The sequence below is a fragment of the Bombina bombina genome, chromosome 1, assembly GCF_027579735.1.
Source record: "Bombina bombina isolate aBomBom1 chromosome 1, aBomBom1.pri, whole genome shotgun sequence".
Taxonomy (NCBI): Eukaryota; Metazoa; Chordata; class Amphibia; order Anura; family Bombinatoridae; genus Bombina; species Bombina bombina.
In genome coordinates, this window is record NC_069499.1 from 1,214,486,543 (window position 1) to 1,214,508,988 (window position 22,446).

Sequence of the window (22,446 nt, forward strand, 5' to 3'; positions counted from 1 at the left end):
TGGATTATTACTAATGGAAATATTATCTGCGTTTGATAGTTTATCATGACAACTAACACAAACTACAGCCGGAGGAACAGTTACCAAAAGTTTACAACAAATGCACTTAGCTTTGGTAGAACCAACATCAGGCAGCGTCTTTCCAGAAGTAGATTCTGATCCAGGGTCAGGTAGTGACATCTTGCAATATGTAATAGAAAAAACAACATATAAAGCAAAATTATCAAATTCCTTAAATGACAGTTTCAGGAATGGGAAAAAATGCAAAACAGAACAAGCCTCTAGAAACCAGAAGCAACTAAAAAGTGAGACTGAAATAATGTGAAAAAAACTGGCGCCATGTATGACGCCCACATTTTTTGGCGCCAAAAAACGTCTGCAACAAACACGAGTCAAAAATGACGCAACTACGTGAAAAGTTCCGGCGTCATAGATGACGCCGGAAATTACACCATTCTTGCGCCAAAAAAGTCTCGCACCAAAAATGACGCAATAAATTCTAGCATTTTCTGCACCCGCGAGCCTAACAGCCCGCAATTTAGAAGGAAAAAGTCAATTTAAAATTTTAAGGTAAGAATTTTTTTTAATTCATATGCATTTTCCCAAAAAATGAAACTGACAGTCTGAAAGAAGGAATACTGATTGACCTGAATCATGGCAAATATAAGTTTAAAACATATATTTAGAACTTTACATATAAAGTGCCAAACCATAGCTTAGAGTGTCATAAATAAAATAAGACTTACTTACCCTAAGACACTCATCTACATAAAGTAGATAGCCAAACCAGTACTGAAATGAGAATCAGTAGAGGTAAAGGTATATAAGAGTATATCGTCGATCTGAAAAGGGAGGTAGGAGAAGAAATCTCTACGACCGATAACAGAGAACCTATGAAATAGATCCCCTAGAGGAAGACCATTGAATTCAAATAGGCAATACTCTCTTCACATCCCTCTGACATTCACTGCACTCTGAGAGGAAAACCGGGCTTCAGCCTGCTGCGAAGCGCATATCAACGTGGAAATCTAGCACAAACTTACTTCACCACCTCCATGGGAGGCAAAGTTTGTAAAACTGAATTGTGGGTGTGGTGAGGGGTGTATTTATAGGCATTTTGAGGTTTGGGAAACTTTGCCCCTCCTGGTAGGAATGTATATCCCATACGTCACTAGCTCATGGACTCTTGCCAATTACATGAAAGAAAACACTGATTGTCATAAGCTCACCCATGTGTTCGGTTATAAACTAGTAGTGCGTTGCTGCTCCTTCGAGAAATGATACCAATAGAATGAAACATATTAGATAATAGATGTGAATTAGAAAGTTGTTTAACATTGTATTCTCTATCTGAATCATGAAAGACAATTTTTGGGTTTCATATCCCTTTAAAGAAAACAATGGAAAATGAACATTTTAGTACCTCTCTGTCACCGCCCCCACTGATTGATATCATATAAACCTTCTTATTTACATAGCTATAACCATTTAAAGGGACACTGAACCCACATTTTTTCTTTCGTGATTCAGATAGAGCATGCAATTTTAAGCAACTTTCTAATTTATTCCTATTATCAAATTTTCTTTCTTCTCTTGGTATCTTTATTTGAAATGCAAGAATGTAAGTTTAGATGCTGGCCCATTTTTGGTGAATAACCTGGGTTATTCTTGCTGATTAGTGGATAAATTCATCCACCAATAAAAAAGTGCTGTCAAGAGTTCTGAAACAAAAAAGAAGCTTAGATGCTTTCTTTTTCAAATAAAGATAGCAAGTGAACAAAGAAAAATTGATAATAGGAGTAAATTAGAAAGTTTCTTAAAATTGCATGCTCTATCTGAATCACGAAAGAAAAAATTTGGGTTCAGTTTCCCTTTAAGTAATTACATTTTCAGTACAGGTAGAAATACAATCAACAAAAGCAGCTATTTCAAATTACAAAACAAAGGTAAAGGAATAATTTAGAAATAATTTAATGCACTCCAGTAGGTAAAATAAATCATTAGGAACACATTAAAGGGGAGATTTTTTTTTACAGTACCCTGTCCCTTTAAGGCTAAAAATAAATTGTTTAAGGCTACTGTTCTTAATTATACCATAAATATTCTTCATATTTTTTTCATTTTCAAATGTTATTGCAATATATTTAACATTTTTGTTACAATTTCCCCATGACTGTTCAAGATCAATACAAACATTTTGCTTAACCCCTTCCTGCCGGGTCTCAATTGTATACATTGGAACAAAGTTATTGTCATGAGATGCAGGACATATGCAGGACACAGCAATGATGGTACAACTCTATTTTATTACAGAGCACAGTAACATACATCTGGTCAGGTTGATTTCACTAACTAACTGCGACACAGACTACCGGACCTAAGCCCCGCCCCCAACTAGTGACATCACATCCTGCTCTCATCACATCTTCCCCTTTTTCAAAGGCGAAGCATATATTTGAATAAAACAAATAACAAGGTATACGAACATAGTATACAACAACATTTTTTTTTTTTGAACAATATATAAACAAATAGGTTAGAAAATATAAATACATTAATTACATCCTGACTTGGACATCGGGGTAGACTACCCTAGTCCACAGTGACCATGGGATTATTCTGCCCACACTTCTGGTCACTGTTCTAGCTAAAGTCAGTCCCTATATCGGGCCGGAAGTCTCACCACTCTTCCGCTTGATGTAACTTTGCATGAACTGTCCTCTGATACAGAAGATGGTGAACAAGAGTCCGCTGGAGGCAAAGATATATCCCCGTTGTGGTCTTGCTGAGGGGAAGGCACCTCTCTTAGAACAGGGGATCCCACCGGCGGTGGTACTGAGGCATCCAGTTCCAGACTCTCAGGTACAGGCTGAAGATGTCTTCGGTTACGGCGTGTAACCGTCCCTCCCTCAGTAAGGACTGTATAAGACCTTGGTTCTGGAGAGCGGCCAACTACTGTAGCAGGCGTCTTCCATTTCTTCTCATCATCCAGTTTAATTCTGACACTTTGGCCCGCTTTCAGTTCCTGTAAGGGCCTGACAGAATGTCTCCTGTCGTAGAAGAAACGATAACCCTTTTTGGCCTCTTCATCCCTCCTAAGGGCTTCGTCCCGAGGAACAGGGCCAGGCAGCTTGAAGACACTCACTGAGGGTAAAGTGGTGCGAATCTGGCGTCCTAGCATCAGCTGTGCCGGGCTAAACCCGGTAGCCTGAATGGGCGTCGCCCTGTATGACAAGAGGGCTAGGTACGGCTCAGATTGCTTTAGAATGAATTTTGTTGTTTGAACTGCCATTTCAGCCATTCCGTTGGCCTGCAGATAATGTGGACTTGACGTGGAATGTACAAAGTCATATTCCCTGCTGAAAGCACTGAACTCGGTAGAAGCGAACTGCATACCATTATCACTCACCAGCTCCATTGGAATTCCCCACCAGGTGAACAAGCTCTTCAAGCGAATGATAACGGCCTGACTTGTGATATCATTCAGGGGTGCGATTTCCAAATACCTGGAATAGTAGTCGATCACAACAAGGAACTTTTTCCCATGCAGTTCACACAGATCAGCAGCTATTTTCTGCCACGGCCCCGCAGGCAGCGGAGTAGAAATCAAGGGCTCCCTTCTCTGAGTAGGCCGGCGTTCCCGGCAAAAGGCACATTTAGACACGTGATTTGCAATGTCGGAGCTGATCCCAGGCCACCACACAGTTGTAGCTGCCCTTTCTCTGCACTTTGTAATGCCTAATTGGCCATAGTGAATCCTGTTTAACATCTCCTTCCTCATGCTGACAGGAACTACAATGCGGTCTTGGAACAGCACCAACCCCTCCAGCTCCGTGAGCTGCGACCTCTCTGGCTGGTAAGCACTTAAAGACATCCAGGCTGCCCGGCTCTCGGGCCAGCCTTCTTTTATGTACTTTATAACCTCTTGCAGATCTGTGTCCAAATATGTCTCTTTCTTTATTTCCTCCAGTTTCCTTGAAGAAATGGACTTAGATGCCAGAACTGAATCAACATACACTTTCACCTCAGATTCTGTGGAGGATTCTTCAGCAGCAGCCAGCGGGAGCCTGGATAGTGTATCCGCCACAACCAGTTGTTTCCCCGGCACATGCACTGCCTGAACATTGAACCTGAGCAGTCTCATTAAAAGTCTCTGGCATCTCAAGGGTGTTTTGTCAATGTCATAGGAGTTGATTAGAGGGACTAGCGGTTTGTGGTCAGTTTCCAGACTAAATTTCTCCAAACCCACTAGATAACGCTGAAAGCGCTCACAGGCCCAAACTGCAGCCAGACACTCTTTCTCAATTTGAGCGTATTTTGACTCCGCAGCCATCAGTGTGCGGGAACAGTAGGCGATGGGCTGTAGTTTATTTTCATTCAGCTGCAGGAGTGCAGCCCCCAACCCATAACTGCTAGCATCAGCACTAACCACAATCTTTTTTGAAGGGTCATAGAACCCCAGCACTGGGGTAGACCCCAGCAGGGACTTGGCCTGCAGAAAAGCTTTTTCTTGTGAAGGTCCCCAGACCCAGGCAACATCTTTCTTAAGCAACTCTGTGATAGGGTGTAAAACAGTTGATAAATCTGGAAGAAACTTGCCCACGTAATTTACAAGGCCCAATATCTGTCTCAGCTCATGTACATCAGAAGGACTTTTCATCTGTTCAATAGCACTGATTTTCTCGGGGTCTGGCTTGATGCCATCCCCGTTGATGATATGCCCAAAGTAACAAAATTCAGTTTTCCTAAAATGACATTTTTCTTTATTCAGCTTCAGACCAGACTCTTTGATAGCCTGTAGCACACAACTTAAACGCTGATCATGCTCCTCCACTGTAGACCCATACACTAGAATGTCGTCCATGACGACCGCTGTGCCCATGTGGTCACTCAGGAGAGAACTAATTTCCCTTTGAAAGATTTCAGGAGCGGAGGATATCCCAAAGGGGAGTCTGCAAAAGCAGAACTGACCTACCGGTGTGATAAAGGTAGTCAGTTTGCGGCACTTTGGATCCAGAAGCGTCTAATGTGGAAAAGAACTTCGCCCCAGCCAACTTTGGAGCTATATCTTCTAATGTCGGCAGCACAAATCTCTCTCTCTTCACTGCCTCATTCAACCTTTTCAGGTCCACACAGATGCGCACCTTTACGTTTTTCTTTGCAACTGGAACAATGGGGGCACACCAATCAGTCGCTTCAACAACCTCTTCAATAACACCCATAGACTTCATGCGCATAAGCTCTTTCTCCACTTGAGGCATGAGCGGGAATGGAATTCTACGGGGAGTAGAAATACTGTATGGGACTGCGTCACTTTTAAGTGCTATACGAACTGGTTTGCAATTCAGTAGGCCCAACTCGCCAAACATATCTTCGGAAATCTCATTCACTCTGGCCACGAGGCCCAAGTCACAGGCTGCTTTTCTGCTCAATAAATTGTTAACACACTGACCTCGGATCACATGCACCCACATGGTGAACTTCCTTTGCTTGTACTCACAGCTGGCAAGAAATTTCCCCACACAATCAATGCGGCCGCCAAGACTATGGACATTTGTAGTAACCTTCACCAGCTGGGGCTGTCGAGGCAGTTTCATAAATTCAGCAAAAGACATTACAGTGATATCTGCTCCTGTGTCAATCTTAAAATCAACTTTGGCTCCCATTACAGTAAAAGTAACTTTCCAATCTTCCTCTGAGCTTTTCCGTTCCACAACGGACCCCACAAAAGACACTTCTTGACCCTCCTGGTCACTATCCACCTGCATCTCCTTAATGTATTCAGTTTTACACACCACTTCAAAATGGCCCATTCTGTTACATTTTCTGCATCTTTGATCTCTGGCCAGGCATAACTATATCAAAGTTAACTTCTTCCCCTTCTTGGAAAGTAAAAGCATTGAACACTGGCTCCACATCTTTCCCCATAGAGTATAAAAGAGAATTAACTTGTACTTCACCACTCTCCTTGTTCAGTTTGGAAGCAATCCTGAAGCGCTGAAACCGCTGACGCCATGTGGGCCAAGCTGCAGGCTGAGAGAAGTCAAAAGGCTCAGGTGGGGTAAACTTTGACATTGCAATCGATCAGGAACAGAAGCACAGTCCAGAACTTCTGACACCATGTCATGAGATGCAGGACATATGCAGGACACAGCAATGATGGTACAACTCTATTTTATTACAGAGCACAGTAACATACATCTGGTCAGGTTGATTTCACTAACTAACTGCGACACAGACTACTGGACCTAAGCCCCGCCCCCAACTAGTGACATCACATCCTGCTCTCATCACAGTTATGATGTAAACAAATGAGTAAAAATTGAAATCACTCAATTGTTCATGCAATCCGTGATTTCAATGATGGGATTGGTTCAGGGAGAGAGTGCCTATGATGCTAGGCACGCCCACCAGCCCGCAATTCCATATAGGAAGTGGCTAAGGTTTCAGGACAGCCCAAAGGGTAGGACGTTCTTTGCCGTCCTAACGGCGCTAAAGCCCAATGCAGTTAGGATTGCATAGAACGTCCTAACAGCGGGAAGGGGTTTAAAAAACAAAAAACAAACAGCACAATCTTATGGTTCATGCAGTTTCTCTTAGGAAACAAGGAAACAACACCAGGGCCTGAGTAACTGAAACTTTTTTTTTCTCAGCTGTGCATATAGGGAAGAAATATCCCATTATTTTTCTGTATGGATCACAGTTCAAAATGTATTATATGAATGGTAGAGGAAGTTATTCAGGCCAGAACTGCGTATACAACAAGATGGTCAACTCATATAGATGTAGCAGCTGACACTCTCAGCCAATGTACAATGAATACATGTATGCAATATGAATTTCCTGTTTGTTTCAATACAAAAGTAAACAACTATTAATTTTATCCTTTTAAATACAAAACATTCAATGTCCCTTTAAATAACATGTGCTGAAGAGAAAAATCAAGATCTGACTGTGGTGTGCAGTAGTGGTGAAAAAGTTATAGCACAGAGTCAGTATCATATATCATCATACCATAAGTAGCTTAAAAACAAAATATTGTTTTGACAGAAAACAATTTTGGGGACATTTCACATAAATAACTTACTGCCAATAGCAAAGGAGATACAAAATACCAACAAAACCTCCACCACAACCAGAAAATCCAGTGCTTCTCACCAATCATCATTTCTATGTCTTTTATGAATCGATTAGCACCTGCCACAAAAAAAAAAGTTGAAAAATTATAATACACTAAATACAGTATATAATTCCCTTATGCATTTTGCATGCTATCATGCAATTTATATCTGAAACTGTAGTTCCCATAGATACAATTAACTGTTTCTCTTTTTTGCATATATTAGAGTGGATTTTTTATAGAGGGTGTTTATTTATTTTTGCTATAAGGCTTTATAGAGGGTTTTATGATACCAGTATCTTTCACTGTGGAACACTCCCTGATGTGACGAGGGATGAGTTTAAACATTTATGCATCCTACAATTTGGGAGTTAGAATCTTGGGGTAAAATATTACTGAATCTAGATCATGTCTTCCATAGTCACAAACCGCACCTATAAGAACAGCAAACTTTGGTTGTATAACAATTAAATTGTTACTACTAAGTGAGGGTGCAGTATTAGCATCTCATTGAATAGTAGGGGCTCACTATCACTAGGAACTTCTAACACCAGTTGTTATAACCTGGTACAACTGTTTATCAGTGTAACAAACGAGTATTCCTAATTATGGCTCAGTCTCACCTATACAAAACCTTGGTTATACAAAATTAGCCCTTTGGACACTTGTGTGTAAAGCAGCATTTTTTAACTAAACCAAAATGTGTTTAACCCCTTAATGACCGAGGACGTGCAGGGTACGTCCTCAAAAAAAAGGCAGTTAACGCCTGAGGACGTACCCTGCACGTCCTCGGTGTGGAAAGCAGCTGGAAGCGATCCTGCTCGCTTCCAGCTGCTTTCCGGTTATTGCAGTGATGCCTCGATATGGAGGCATCCTGCAATAACCTCACATGGCCATCCGATGCAGAGAGAGCCACTCTGTGGCCCTCTCTGCACCGGACATCGATGGCCGGTATCGTTGGTGGGTGGGAGCCGAATTGGGAGGCGGGTGGGCGGCCATCGGTGTGCCGCGTGATGTCACGGGGGGCGGGATCGGGGGCGGGACCGTCGGGGGCGCGCACGGGCGCGCGCGTGCACGGAGGGTGGCGGGCGGGCGCGTGCACGGGGCGGGAGCGGGTGGGAACCGCTACACTACGGAAAATCATTTCATAAAACCTGCCTAATCTTGTTTGTGCAAAAGCACAAAAAGCGATCGTGGAGGGGTGGGGGGGTTGGTTTGTGTGTGGGGAAGCTACACTACAGAAAATTTCAACAAATTAAAAAAACAAACCATTTTTTTCTTCTAAACTGGGTACTGGCAGACAGCTGCCAGTGCCCAAGATGGCGCCCATTAAGTTAGAGTGGGAGGGGATAGAGCTGTTTTGGGGGGGGATCAGTGAGGTTGGGGGCTAAGGGGGGATAGTACACAGCAGCATATGTAAATATGCTTAAAAAAATCATTAAAAATATATATATATAGCTTTTATTTTAGTACTGGCAGACTTTCTGCCAGTACTTAAGATGGCGGGGACAATTGTGGGGTGGGGGAGGGAAGAGAGCTGTTTGGGAGGGATCAGGGGGTCTGATGTTTTAGGTGGGAGGCTGAGCTCTACACTAAATCTAATATTAACCCTGCAAGCTCCCTACAAGCTACCTAATTAACCCCTTCACTGCTAGCCATAATACACGTGTGATGCGCAGCGGCATTTAGCGGCCTTCTAAATACCAAAAAGCAACGCCAAAGCCATATATGTCTGCTATTTCTGAACAAAGGGGATCCCAGAGAAGCATTTACAACCATTTGTGCCATAACTGCACAAGCTGTTTGTAAATGATTTCAGTGAGAAACCTAAAATTGTGAAAAATTTTACGTTTTTTTTAATTTGATCGCATTTGGCGGTGAAATGGTGGCATGAAATATACCAAAATGGGCCTAGATCAATACTTGGGGTTGTCTACTACACTACACTAAAGCTAAAATTAACCCTACAAGCTCCCTACATGCTCCCTAATTAACCCCTTCACTGCTGGGCATAATACACGTGTGGTGCGCAGTGGCATTTAGTGGCATTCTAATTACCAAAAAGCAACACCAAAGCCATATAAGTCTGCTATTTCTGAACAAAGGGGATCACAGAGAAGAATTTACAACCATTTGTGCCATAATTGCACAAACTATTTGTAAATAATTTCAGTGAGAAACCTAAAGTTTGTGAAAAAAATTGTGAAAAAGTGAACGATTTTTTTTATTTGATCGCATTTGGCGGTGAAATGGTGGCATGAAATATACCAAAATTGGCCTAGATCAATACTTTGGGTTGTCTACTAAAAAAAAATATATACATGTCAATGGATATTCAGGGATTCCTGAAAGATATTAGTGTTCTAATGTAACTAGCGCTAATTTTGAAAAAAAAAGTGGTTTGCAAATAGCAAAGTGCTACTTGTATTTATGGCCCTATAACTTACAAAAAAAGCAAAGAAGATGTAAACATTGGGTATTTCTAAACTCAGGACAAAATTTAGAAACTATTTAGCATGGGTGTTTTTTGGTGGTTGTAGATGTGTAACAGATTTTGGGGGTCAAAGTTAAAAAAAGTGTTTTTTTTTTTTCAATTTTTCCTCATATTTTATAATTTTTTTATAGTAAATTATAAGATATGATGAAAATAATAGTATCTTTTGAAAGTCCATTTAATGGCGAGAAAAACGGTATATAATATGTGTGGGTACAGTAAATGAGTAAGAGGAAAATTACAGATAAACACAAACACCGCAAAAATGTAAAAATAGCCTTGGTCCCAAACGGACAGAAAATGGAAAAGTGCTGCGGTCATTAAGGGGTTAAATATACACAATTAAAAAGTATGTGGAACTCAATTTTGAGTTTATTGTTCCTAATCATTCAAGACTGAGGGGTAGATTTTATACGCTGTCGGCATTTATCATTGCACAAGCATTTCACGGACAACCCGCCGTTAGCAGAGGGTTTCAATCAACCCAATCGTATCCAATCGGGCTGATTGCTGTTCGCCACCTCAGAGATGATGGACGAGTTAAGAAGCAGCAGTCTTATGACCACTGCTTCTTAAAGGGATAGGAAAGTTAAAATTAAACTTGCATGATTTAGATAGAGCATGTCATTTTAAGACGCTTTTAAATTCACTTCTATTTTCAAATGTGCTTCGTTCTCTTAGTATCCCTTGTTAAAAAATGAATATGCACATATCATACACTAGTGGGAGCTGCTGCTAATTGGTGCCTGCACACATTTGTCTCTTGTGATTGGCTAAATAGATATTTTCAGCTTCCTGTCAGTAGTGCAATGCTGTCCCTTCAGCAATGGATAACAAGAGAATGAAGAAAATTTGATAATAGAATTAAATTGGAAAGTTGTTTAAAATTGTATGTTCTATCTGAATCATAAAAGACAATTTTGGGGTTTACTATCCCTTTAACTTACATTTCCGGTGAGCCAGAAAGTATGGGGGTAGATAGCAGCATCTGCTGCTTGGTAAATCTACCCCAGAGTTTAGGTAAGGGCTCACTGTCATAATTGAGACCTCAATCTCTCTGATTAGTGAATTTCACCACCGGGTTAACATCTTAAAATTGTTGCATTTTTAATCAATGAAATGCAGGTTTTATTTTCTTTAGACTTTGCAATTTGTTGCAGTGTATAAAGGAATACAGATGGAAATAGCTACAACTGTTATTTTACTTGCTTTTTAATGCAAACATCACAGTACTGCATCCCTTGTGTGTCTTTGCATTGTTGTTGCTGGTCTGAGCATAATACAGAAAATCTCTATCTGGGTTTTTATCTGCATTTTAAAAGGATATGAAACCCCAAAAAATTATTTTGTGAAAAAAGTTTCCAATTTACTTCTATTATTACATTTTCTTCGTTGCTATGATATTCTGTGTTGAAGAGATACCTAGGTAGGCATCTGGAGCCCTACATGGCAGGAAATAGTGTTGCCCTCTAGTGCGTTAGCAAATGGATAACATTCTTGCAAAACTGCTGCCATATAGTGCTCTAGAAATAGGCCGGCTCCAAAGTTTTTGTTCCTGCTTTTTAATAAAAGATACCATGAGAACGAAGAAAAAATGATAAAAAATAAAAAAAAAAGTAAATTAGAAAGTTGTTTTAAATCACATGCTCTGTCTGAATCATGAAATAAAAATGTTGGGTTTCATATTCCTTTAATCATGAGTCAACTGTTAAAATGTATTCATCTTTTTTTATTTATCAATTTTTATATTTTCTATTTCTTTATTTTGTGCTGTTTGCCAACACTATCTTAAGAATATCTAAGAGCAGCCCTTAAAGGGAAATAAACGTGCAAAAAGAAAATAATTGAATGTGATAGAGCATTTTATTATTTCACTGTTGGTTGAATATAACTGTGCTTAACCCCTGCAAAAGGGGTTAAACACATTGTTAAAATCATATACAGAACAGGCTGGTGACTTATGAGTGTGTTGCTGCACGGGAGTTAACTTTAAAGGCACATGATGCTCAAACATTTTTCTGTTCCATCTTAAACAATATTTTCAAAATACAATATTTAGCTTTTTGGGGAAAAGAATGATGTTTCTTAGCAGAATGAACAAACTTTTTTTTTTATGTGGGTGCTGTTCCTATCAGCCAATGGGCAATAGAGTCCCAGAACCCAGATGCACACAATGAGACACTTCCTGTTAGTATCACATTAAATTTATTTAATTTTTTTCTCTCAAAATATATTTCGAACAGGTTTTGGTCTGTTTGAATGATGACAGATATAAGTTATTAGTTCTACAGTACTGAAAAGTGTATTTAATATATATATATATATATATATATATATATATATATATATATATATATATATATATATATAAATAAAAAATACATCTCTTATAGGGCAATTATGATGGCAAAGTCCCACTTCTGGAAAACTCTATATTAGGGTTAAGGCGTTAAATCATGTTCAAAATGGTAAGACTCGGATATCAGCTGAATATACAGGTTGGACCCTGTGAGCGGTTGATAACTGCGGTCATTTAAAACCTGTGAAGAAACTGGGATACGTATGTAATTCACGTATGTAATTCACGACTAGGCTTATGACTGTATTTAACTGGTAATGTGATTGAACGCCTTACCTCTATAATAGCGTTTTCTTAAAGTGGGACTTTGCAATCATAATAGCGCTACAAGAAATGTATATTAATGGGCATGTGATAGTGTTATTGATCCATTTGCATGTGTTCTGTTTCTAATGTATGCGCTTGTAACATTTTGATTAAGGTAGATGGTGGTACCACCCATACTTTGATGTTTTTATTTTATTCATTCACTCATTGTACCGGAGGTCATTTTTGTGTAATGAACATTTTTTGGTGAAAATTTTCTTAAAAGAGTGCTGAATTCCCTTACTATTATAAGAGGGGTAAGATACCCTCTTTAATTATTTTTGTTTTCTTATCAATTTTTTATAAGTATTTTAAGGGTCTGCACCATTTTTCCTCAATGGGAACCTTGTTTCTGCTCTTGTATTAATTAAGTAGAACAATATAAACAAGTACGTTTATTATATTTGTTAATGGCTTACCATAAATCCAGCTTATTCCTGCCAACTCCAGAACTGCTGCTATTAGGAGTGCCCATCCCCCACAGAAATAATCAATGAGGTTTACCCAGTAGATGCCAGCCTTTGGAAAACAATGTAAGTTGAAATCAATGTAATGAGCTACAAACTGAATTAGGCTACATTATGTATTAAAGGGCAATCATAGTGATTCGTTAGAGCATGTCATTTTAACACACGCAACCGTGCAACTTGGTGAGTTTAAAGGGACAGTTTACTCAAAAAAAAATCCCCTTTAATTTGTTCCCAATTATCCACTTTACCTGCTGGAGAGTATTAAATTGTTTACAATTATTTCCTTTACTCTTATATTGGCATTTGAAATAGTAGATTTAGCCTGTGGTATTCCCACCTATTCTAAAAGTTTCTGGCCTCAGGTCCAAGCTATAGATAAATTGTGTAAACACAGTCAGCAGAAGAAATTTCACTCCCAGTGGGGTATAGAAGAGATAAGTAATACAATAATAATAATAAAATTTTAATTTGACATTTCTCTTTCCAAGTATTGGTGATTGGTTTATGGACAGATATAAGATAAAGAAGAAGGTATATTTACACAATGTGATAAAATAATGAGATCTGATTATACCTACAAACTCAATCCATTTTATTAGGTTGTGGCTTCAAAACACAAAATCAGCTAATTCATATACACAAATAAACCTTAAAAAAGCAAATCTCATACATTTTATACTCTTCAGCTGGTAAAAAAAGTAATTGGAAACACATTAAGGTAAAAACTATTTTATAGTATACTGTCCCTTTAAGCAGTACTTATATTATGTGTTTAACCCCTCTCAAAAGGATCTAAAGTGCTGTTCTGTGAGTGTTACTGACAACTTAAGGGTTAAATCACTGACCCAGATGCCAAGGAGGTAAAATCAAGGACATTGCTTTAGTGAGGGTCACAGTACACACACAAGGGATTATGTTCCTATGATATGTAAAGAATGATAGAAGTAGCTTAAGATTTATGGTCACATTTAAAGACTCTCCACTCATTTCTTCTTTCATTTGCTTGTAGATCTCTATTGCATCAATTCTGATATACCACATTCTTTGATTTTCAGTACAGAAGTATTCACAGCACAGAATATATTAACAAATATATTCACACCTGCAGTAGAAACTGCTCCAGAACTTCATCACACTTACCTGAGTAACACACACCAAACCAAGAAAAAATAAAATCACACAGCAGCCAATAGTGATGGGAATCCTCTTTGCTTTCATAATCTGTGGAAATGCATCTTGGATTGACGTTGTGATTGTTTCTGAAAGAAGTAAAATGTAATATGAATTTTGCCAGAATTTATATTATAAAAATAATAAATCTTAAAACAGACTCATCTGACACAGAGAAGCAACATCAAAAGTTCTTTGGTTATTGAGCCCAGACCACACAATTTTGTTAAATTTTTAAGATATTAACTTTTCCTTTTAGATTTTGTATATTTTGTCATTTTAAAGGGCCACTAAACCCAAAATCTTTCGTTCATGATTCAGATAGAGAATACAAATTTAAAACAACATTACAATTTACTTCTATTATTTATTTTGCTTAATTTTTTTAAGATATCCTTAGTTGAAGAAAAAGCAATGCACATGGGTGAGCCAATCACACAAGGCTTCTATGTGCAGAAACCAATCAGCAGCTACTGAGCATATCTCGATATGCTTTTCAGCAAAGAATATCAAGATAATAAAACAAATTAGATAATAGAATATTATAGATATTTATAGATATTTCTCTTTCTAAATCATGAAAGAAAAAATGTGTGTTTCATGTCCCTTTAAGCATCTAACAACTTTCCTTTATTGAAAGAGTATTTTCTCACAGTTGTGAAATGTTTACATATGCTTAATTTAATTGTGAAATAAAGTACAATAGACTTGTAAGTATAACAACTCATATCAGTAGAAAAATACAATGTTAAAAAAAGAAAGTGTAAGTGCAATTGCAAAGTATGTAACTATGCATGTGGGTGTATGAATCAGGGATAAGGCAGGATACATTACACTCATTTTATTTTAGTGTTCGGTTTCCTCATAGAAGCACAGAGAGTGTATTCCACCACAGAGTTAATGAGCCACTGGCCTAGATTACAAGTGAAGTGCAAAAATATTAGCACTATGGTGCACTAACACTGCTCGAGCACAATCCAAGTGGAAAGTAAAATGTTACTGCTTGAGCAAAAGCTTTAAGCGTGCTAACATCTGGAGTTCCTAGCTTTTGTTCAAGTTCTAACCAAAAGGTGCTATATATATATATACAGTGGGGGGAAAAAGTATTTAGTCAGCCACCAATTGTGCAAGTTCGCCCACTTAAGAAGATGAGAGAGGCCTGTAATTTTCATCATAGGTATACCTTAACTATGAGAGACAAAATGTGGAAACAAATCCAGACAATCACTTTGTCTGATTTGGAAATAATTTATTTGCAAATTATGGTGGAAAATAAGTATTTGGTCACCTACAAACAAGCAAGATTTCTGGCTCACACAGACCTGTATCTTCTTCTTTAAGAGGCTCCTCTGTCCTCCACTCATTACCTGTATTAATGGCACCTGTTTGAACTTGTTATCAGTATAAAAGACACCTGTCCACAACCTCAAACAGTCACACTCCAAACTCCACTATGGTGAAGACCAAAGAGCTGTCAAAGGACACCAGAAACAAAATTGTAGACCTGCTGCAGGCTGGGAAGACTGAATCTGCAATAGGCAAGCAGCTTGGTGTGAAGAAATCAACTGTGGGAGCAATAATTAGAAAATGGAAGACATACAAGACCACTGATAATCTCCCTCGATCTGGGGCTCCACGCAAGATCTCACCCCGTGGGGTCAAAATGATCACAAGAACGTTGAGCAAACATCCCAGAACCACACGGGGTGACATAGTGAATGACCTGCAGAGAGCTGGGACCAACGTAACAAAGGCTACCATCAGTAACACACTACGCCGCCAGGGACTCAGATTCTGCAGTGCCAGAAGTGTCTGCCTGCTTAAGCCAGTACATGTCCGGGCCCGTCTGAAGTATGCTAGAGAGCATTTGGATGATCCAGAAGCGGATTGGGAGAATGTCATATGGTCAGATGAAACTAAAGTAGAACTGTTTGGTAGAAACACAACTTGTCGTGTTTGGAGGAGAGAGAACACCATACCTACTGTGAAGCATGGGGGTGGCAACATCATGCTTTGGGGCTGTTTCTCTGCAAAGGGAACAGGACGACTGATCTGTGTACATGAAAGAATGAATGGGGCCATGAATCGTGAGATTTTGAGTGCAAACCTCCTTCCATCAGCAAGGGCATTGAAGATGAAACGTGGCTGGGTCTTTCAGCATGACAATGATCCCAAACACACTGCCCGGGCAATGAAGGAGTGGCTTCGTAAGAAGCATTTCAAGGTCCTGGAGTGGCCTAGCCAGTCTCCAGATCTCAACCCCATAGAAAACCTTTGGAGGGAGTTGAAAAGCCAGCAACAGCCACAAAACATCACTGCTCTAGAGGAGATCTGCATGCAGGAATGGGCCAACATACCAGCAACAGTGTGTGACAACCTTGTGAAGACTTACAGAAAATGTTTGACCTCTGTCATTGCCAACAAAGGATATATAACAAAGTATTGAGATGAACTTTTGATATTGAGCAAATACTTATTTTCCACCATAATTTGCAAATACATTCTTTCCAAATCAGACAATGTGATTGTCTGGATTTGTTTCCACATTTTGTCTCTCATAGTTGAGGTATACCTATGATGAAAATTACAGGCCTCTCTCATCTTCTTAAGTGGGAGAACTTGCACAATTGGTGGCTGACTAAATACTTTTTTTCCCCACTGTATATATAAAACATGGAAGGGGACTGCACTCTCATAATGGACCGGGTACACATTCCATGACCCTGTAACATGCTCAGCCCAGGGTGCTCACAGGCACTCACAGGAAGCTGTGCTGTCCCCAGTCCCCAGAGTCACAGGCAGTTAACCCAGACAGTTCTGGGTGCAAGAACCATAGGGACATTACAAAACAAATTAAAACAACACACAGAGAAAGTCAGCACTCACTTACAAGCTCTCAGCTAAGATTTAAAAGCAAAAATGGAAAGGTTAGTTACCGCATTTGGCCAAATGGGACAAGCCCAGGTACCACATCAAGGTCCTTTCCAATACCTGGGACCCTAAAACAGCCACACAATGCAAGCTCTCAAATCCAAACTGCGAACAAGGGAAGGGTGCACAGGCTTATGTAATCACTCTAGACATATACAAAACACGAAAGGGGACTGCACTCTCATACCGGACTGGGTACACATCCCATGACCCTGTAACATGCTCAGCCCTGGGTGCTCATGGGCACTCACAGGAAGCTGTGCTGTCCCCAGAGTCACAGGCAGTTAACCCCAGACAGGTCTGGGTGCAAGAACCATAGGGAAATTACAAAACAAATTAATACAACACACAGAGAAAGTCCAGCACTCACTTACAAGCTCTCAGCTAAGATTTAAAAGCAAAAATGGAAAGGTTGGTTACCGCATTTGGCCAAATGGGACAAGCCCAGGTACCACATCAAGGTTCTTTCCAATACCTGGGACCCTAAAACAGCCACACGATGCAAGCTCTCAAATCCAAACAAACTGGGAACAAGGGAAGGGTGCACAGGCTTATGTAATCACCCTAGACATATACAAAACACGGAAGGGGACTGCACTCTCATACCGGACCGGGTACACATCCCATGACTCCTGGCCATTACGGACAGTATGTGTCAAGCGTCTAAAAGACTGAATGACCTGGTCACTGTACTCACTTTTGCATCAAATTAATACAAAAAAATGCTGAATGCGCCAAAAATAGTGAGACAAATAAAATAAATAATAATGCAAATTAACAGACTAAAGTGAAAACGATCTGATTAGATGTGTAATTGAAAAAGTTCACTTAAAGGTGAGCAAAGGGATGATCAGAAAGTGGAGTTCGTCGCTTCCTCATCAAAAGAACTCCTGTGCAAACATGAGTCCCAAACTAGAAAAGACAAGAATAAAAAAGGGCACCCAAATGGTGTGATATCTTCAACCAAGGATAACGAAACAACAAGGCTAGAAACGTACTCACAGATTTCCAAGCACTTCAACAGTGCAGGGGGAGCAGACTGGACAGTTACAAGTTGGCCAGCAGACTTATGGCTCTCAGGCAATCCTTCCAGACAGAACCTCAAATGATACAGAGGTGGAGGTGATGGTTCAAAGAGGTGGAGGTAGCCCAAATCAAACCGTACACATTCTGTGTGGAATATCCAACATCCAAGGAGATATATGAACTCAGAGTGATAAAATGTAAAAAATAGAAAAGCTTTAATTTAAAATCAATTTAAAACAATTCAATAAAAACGTCTCACAACAGGTTTCTCTATTTTTTCTCGGGTTTATCGTTTCAACCCGATTGCTTTTCTGAAGTGTGCTAACCTGGCAAGAAATATGAATATTTCCAATGTTCTTCACATTTATTAAAGGGCCAGTAAACCTAAAAAATAATGTTATATAATTCTGCACATAGTGCAGAATTATATAACATTATATGAGTGCTAGCTTTATAGAACATAATATATCCGGTGAACTTTTATAAAAAAAGAGGGTTTTCCAAACCCGCCCTCTGTGCTCTACTGAGCGGGTCTGGTTTTCCCTCAGAGCGCATCTGGCCAGCTGTCTAGTAACAGCCCGACCTGACCACGCCATTACACTCAATGCAGCTAGCTCCTGGAGCAGAAGCAAGCTGCATTGAGTGTAAGAATTATATAACATTATTTTTTAGGATTACTGGCACTTTAATTTCAGCTCAGAATAATAGGGAGGTCCAGACAAAGGGTATAAATCTATACCGGTGCTGAGATCTAAGTGAATAAGTAAAAAATGACAAAGAAGCAAAAAAGAGATATCACAAGTAGCACTCTTGTCCAATATTAACCAATTTAATCACCAGAGGCTAAATAGAACCTCTGAAAGGGTGAACATAAAAGTCACCATCAGCTGTATAGACAATTTACATTTACGATAGTGACAAATTTATATTCTGTACAATATAAAATTGTACAGAAAAATTTTGCAAAAAAATAAATGCCAAAACAAGGGGTCACAATCTAAAGTTAGAGGGTAGTAGATTCAGGAGAAATTTGAGGAAGCATTTTTTTACAGAAAGGGTGGTGGATTCATGGAATAAACTTCCATTTGAGGTGGTAAACACAAAGACTGTAAAGGAATTTAAAAATGCCTGGGACATGCATAAGGCTATCCTAAGGAAAAAGTAACATGTAATATGGGTAGACTTGATGGGCCTTTTTGGTTCTTATCTACCGTCAAATTCTATGTTTCTATGTTTCTATATAACAATACACCAGTGAACATAATGCAAAAATCACTAATGACACTATAGCGAAGACAAAGCAAATATAATACCCCTTGAGAAGAGTGTATAAGGATCAATATACTTTGCTCAATATATCAGAGTATACTCTCTGTGTTGCTGCAGGTTTTAAACATATATAAGCAGCAGTCCGGTACAAAGTCTTTATTTTACTTTAATCTTGCTTGTAGTTCTTTGCTAGTTGCTAGTAGAATTCCTCCAAATAAGTGGATATTATCAATACTGCTGGTCACTGTGAATCCAAGGTAAGCCCTAGGGGAGTGAGCAAAATCTCCAACGCGGTCGGTAACTGTTGAAGAACAGCAAATCCTAGCCGCGGAGATATCGGATCTTATTTCCGATGCCTGCTCCCATAACGGACTCACCTTTAAGCGGCTTTGAGGACAGCTATGTCGTATTAGTAATTTGCTCGCTCCGAATATTATAAGTAGTATGCAGTTTAACTAAATGATGACTGCCAAAAGAGTTTTATGGCCCTACTAGACACGACAACAAGAGATAATGTACAGAATATTTACATTATTAGTGCACAGTAAGTTGCTGCAGCAGCATACTACTAAAAATGATAAATCATTTAGAATATATCTATAAACAGAACTAAACAGCATACATATGTAATAAGCAGTTTAAGTTGTTTCACCTGTTATGCTGAATATACAGGGAGTGCAGAATTATTAGGCAAGTTGTATTTTTGAGGATTAATTTTATTATTGAACAACAACCATGTTCTCAATGAACCCAAAAAACTCATTAATATCAAAGCTGAATAGTTTTGGAAGTAGTTTTTAGTTTGTTTTTAGTTATAGCTATTTTAGGGGGATATCTGTGTGTGCAGGTGACTATTATTGTGCATAATTATTAGGCAACTTAACAAAAAACAAATATATACCCATTTCAATTATTTATTTTTACCAGTGAAACCAATATAACATCTCAACATTCACAAATATACATTTCTGACATTCAAAAACAAAACAAAAACAAATCAGTGACCAATATAGCCACCTTTCTTTGCAAGGACACTCAAAAGCCTGCCATCCATGGATTCTGTCAGTGTTTTGATCTGTTCACCATCAACATTGCGTGCAGCAGCAACCACAGCCTCCCAGACACTGTTCAGAGAGGTGTACTGTTTTCCCTCCTTGTAAATCTCACATTTGATGATGGACCACAGGTTCTCAATGGGGTTCAGATCAGGTGAACAAGGAGGCCATGTCATTAGATTTTCTTCTTTTATACCCTTTCTTGCCAGCCACGCTGTGGAGTACTTGGACGCGTGTGAGGGAGCATTGTCCTGCATGAAAATCATGTTTTTCTTGAAGGATGCAGACTTCTTCCTGTACCACTGCTTGAAGAAGGTGTCTTCCAGAAACTGGCAGTAGGACTGGGAGTTGAGCTTGACTCCATCCTCAACCCGAAAAGGCTCCACAAGCTCATCTTTGATGATACCAGCCCAAACCAGTACTCCACCTCCACCTTGCTGGCGTCTGAGTCGGACTGGAGCTCTCTGCCCTTTACCAATCCAGCCACGGGCCCATCCATCTGGCCCATCAAGACTCACTCTCATTTCATCAGTCCATAAAACCTTAGAAAAATCAGTCTTGAGATATTTCTTGGCCCAGTCTTGACGTTTCAGCTTGTGTGTCTTGTTCAGTGGTGGTCGTCTTTCAGCCTTTCTTACATTGGCCATGTCTCTGAGTATTGCACACCTTGTGCTTTTGGGCACTCCAGTGATGTTGCAGCTCAGTAATATGGCCAAACTGGTGGCAAGTGGCATCTTGGCAGCTGCACGCTTGACTTTTCTCAGTTCATGGGCAGTTATTTTGCGCCTTGGTTTTTCCACACGCTTCTTGCGACCCTGTTGACTATTTTGAATGAAACGCTTGATTGTTCGATGATCACGCTTCAGAAGCTTTGCAATTTTAAGAGTGCTGCATCCCTCTGCAAGATATCTCACTATTTTTGACTTTTCTCAGCCTGTCAAGTCCTTCTTTTGACCCATTTTGCCAAAGGAAAGGAAGTTGCCTAATAATTATGCACACCTGATATAGGGTGTTGATATCATTAGACCACACCCCTTCTCATTACAGAGATTCACATCACCTAATATGCTTAATCGGTAGTAGGCTTTCGAGCCTATACAGCTTGGAGTAAGACAACATGCATAAAGAGGATGATGTGGTCAAAATACTCATTTGCCTAATAATTCTGCACTCCCTGTAGATACAATATAGACTTAAATTACAAAAAAATGAAATGAAAAATGGAAAATGTTTCTTTGAGCTACTTTGAGTACTATACAGTATTGGAAAGAGTCCAAAGAATTGGATGCAGCTTATATATGTATATAGTCTCTCATCTGTGAGTGTCCATATTCCAATATGTCATTAGAGTGAAAGTTCCTTTATTTGACTATATGCAGTTCAAAATCGTTATGATGCTGGTGCTGTGTATGTAGCAATTTCCTTTTAGGTATGGAAAAAGGGAAATTCAAGTGGGCAGTTTTTAATCAGTACTTGTACTCATTGATTGTAACTCACCAAATAGGTAAAGTAGGTAAGTGTAATAGAGTCCCTATAAAAGGAACATCTTCCTCCTCATGGCCGTATGGGTTTGGTCAGTTCCTTTGGTGGTTTGGTGTATAGCCACCTCCAACTTCCTGTTCTCCCACCTCCTCATCTGCGTTAACACAGTGAGTTCAGGAAGTATCTCAGTGATCTCTCTGCATCTCTTGAACGGTGCCTCAGATGGAAGGTATGCCTACTGTAGAGACGTCAATGCGGGTGTTGACAGGGACTCAATGTTTTTCCCAATCAAGAATATCCTCTTGTTATGCTGTATCCATAGATCCAAATCACTGGATGTGTGAAGGAAAGCCAGCCTAGACATCGGCAGAGTATAAACAAACAAAGAAACAAGAAAATTCAGGCTGAGGTATGGAAAAGACCATAAGGATTGGACCGTTGAGGACTGGAGTAAGGTCATCTTCTCTGATGAGTCCAATTTTTAGCTTTGCCGAACACTTGGTTGTCTAATGGTTGGATAGAGACTTGGAGAGGCCTACAAGCCACAATGTCTCATATCCATTGTGGAAATCTGGTGGAGGATCGGTGATGATCTGGGGAGGCTTCAGCAAGGCTGGAATCGGGCAAATTTATCTTTGTAAAGGACGCATTAATCAAGCCACATACAAGGTTATTCTGGAAGAAAACTTGCTTCCTTCTCCTCTGACAATGTTTCTCTGAAGATTGTTTTTTTCCAGCAGGTTAATGCTCCATGCCACACAGGT

General features: G+C 39.5%; 1 protein-coding gene across 1 annotated transcript in view; it reads right to left on the bottom strand.

Moving 5' to 3' along the window:
- Window positions 1-22,446, bottom strand: part of LOC128664079 (sodium- and chloride-dependent neutral and basic amino acid transporter B(0+)-like) — a 192,865-nt gene that overhangs the window by 48,296 nt on the left and 122,123 nt on the right. Inside the window, exons 10-12 of the mRNA XM_053718760.1 lie at window positions 13,890-14,008; window positions 12,699-12,798; window positions 7,088-7,197 (exon numbers count right to left, since the gene is read on the bottom strand). Coding sequence (XP_053574735.1) covers window positions 7,088-7,197; window positions 12,699-12,798; window positions 13,890-14,008 — 329 coding nt within the window. The remainder of the gene's footprint in view (window positions 1-7,087; window positions 7,198-12,698; window positions 12,799-13,889; window positions 14,009-22,446) is intronic.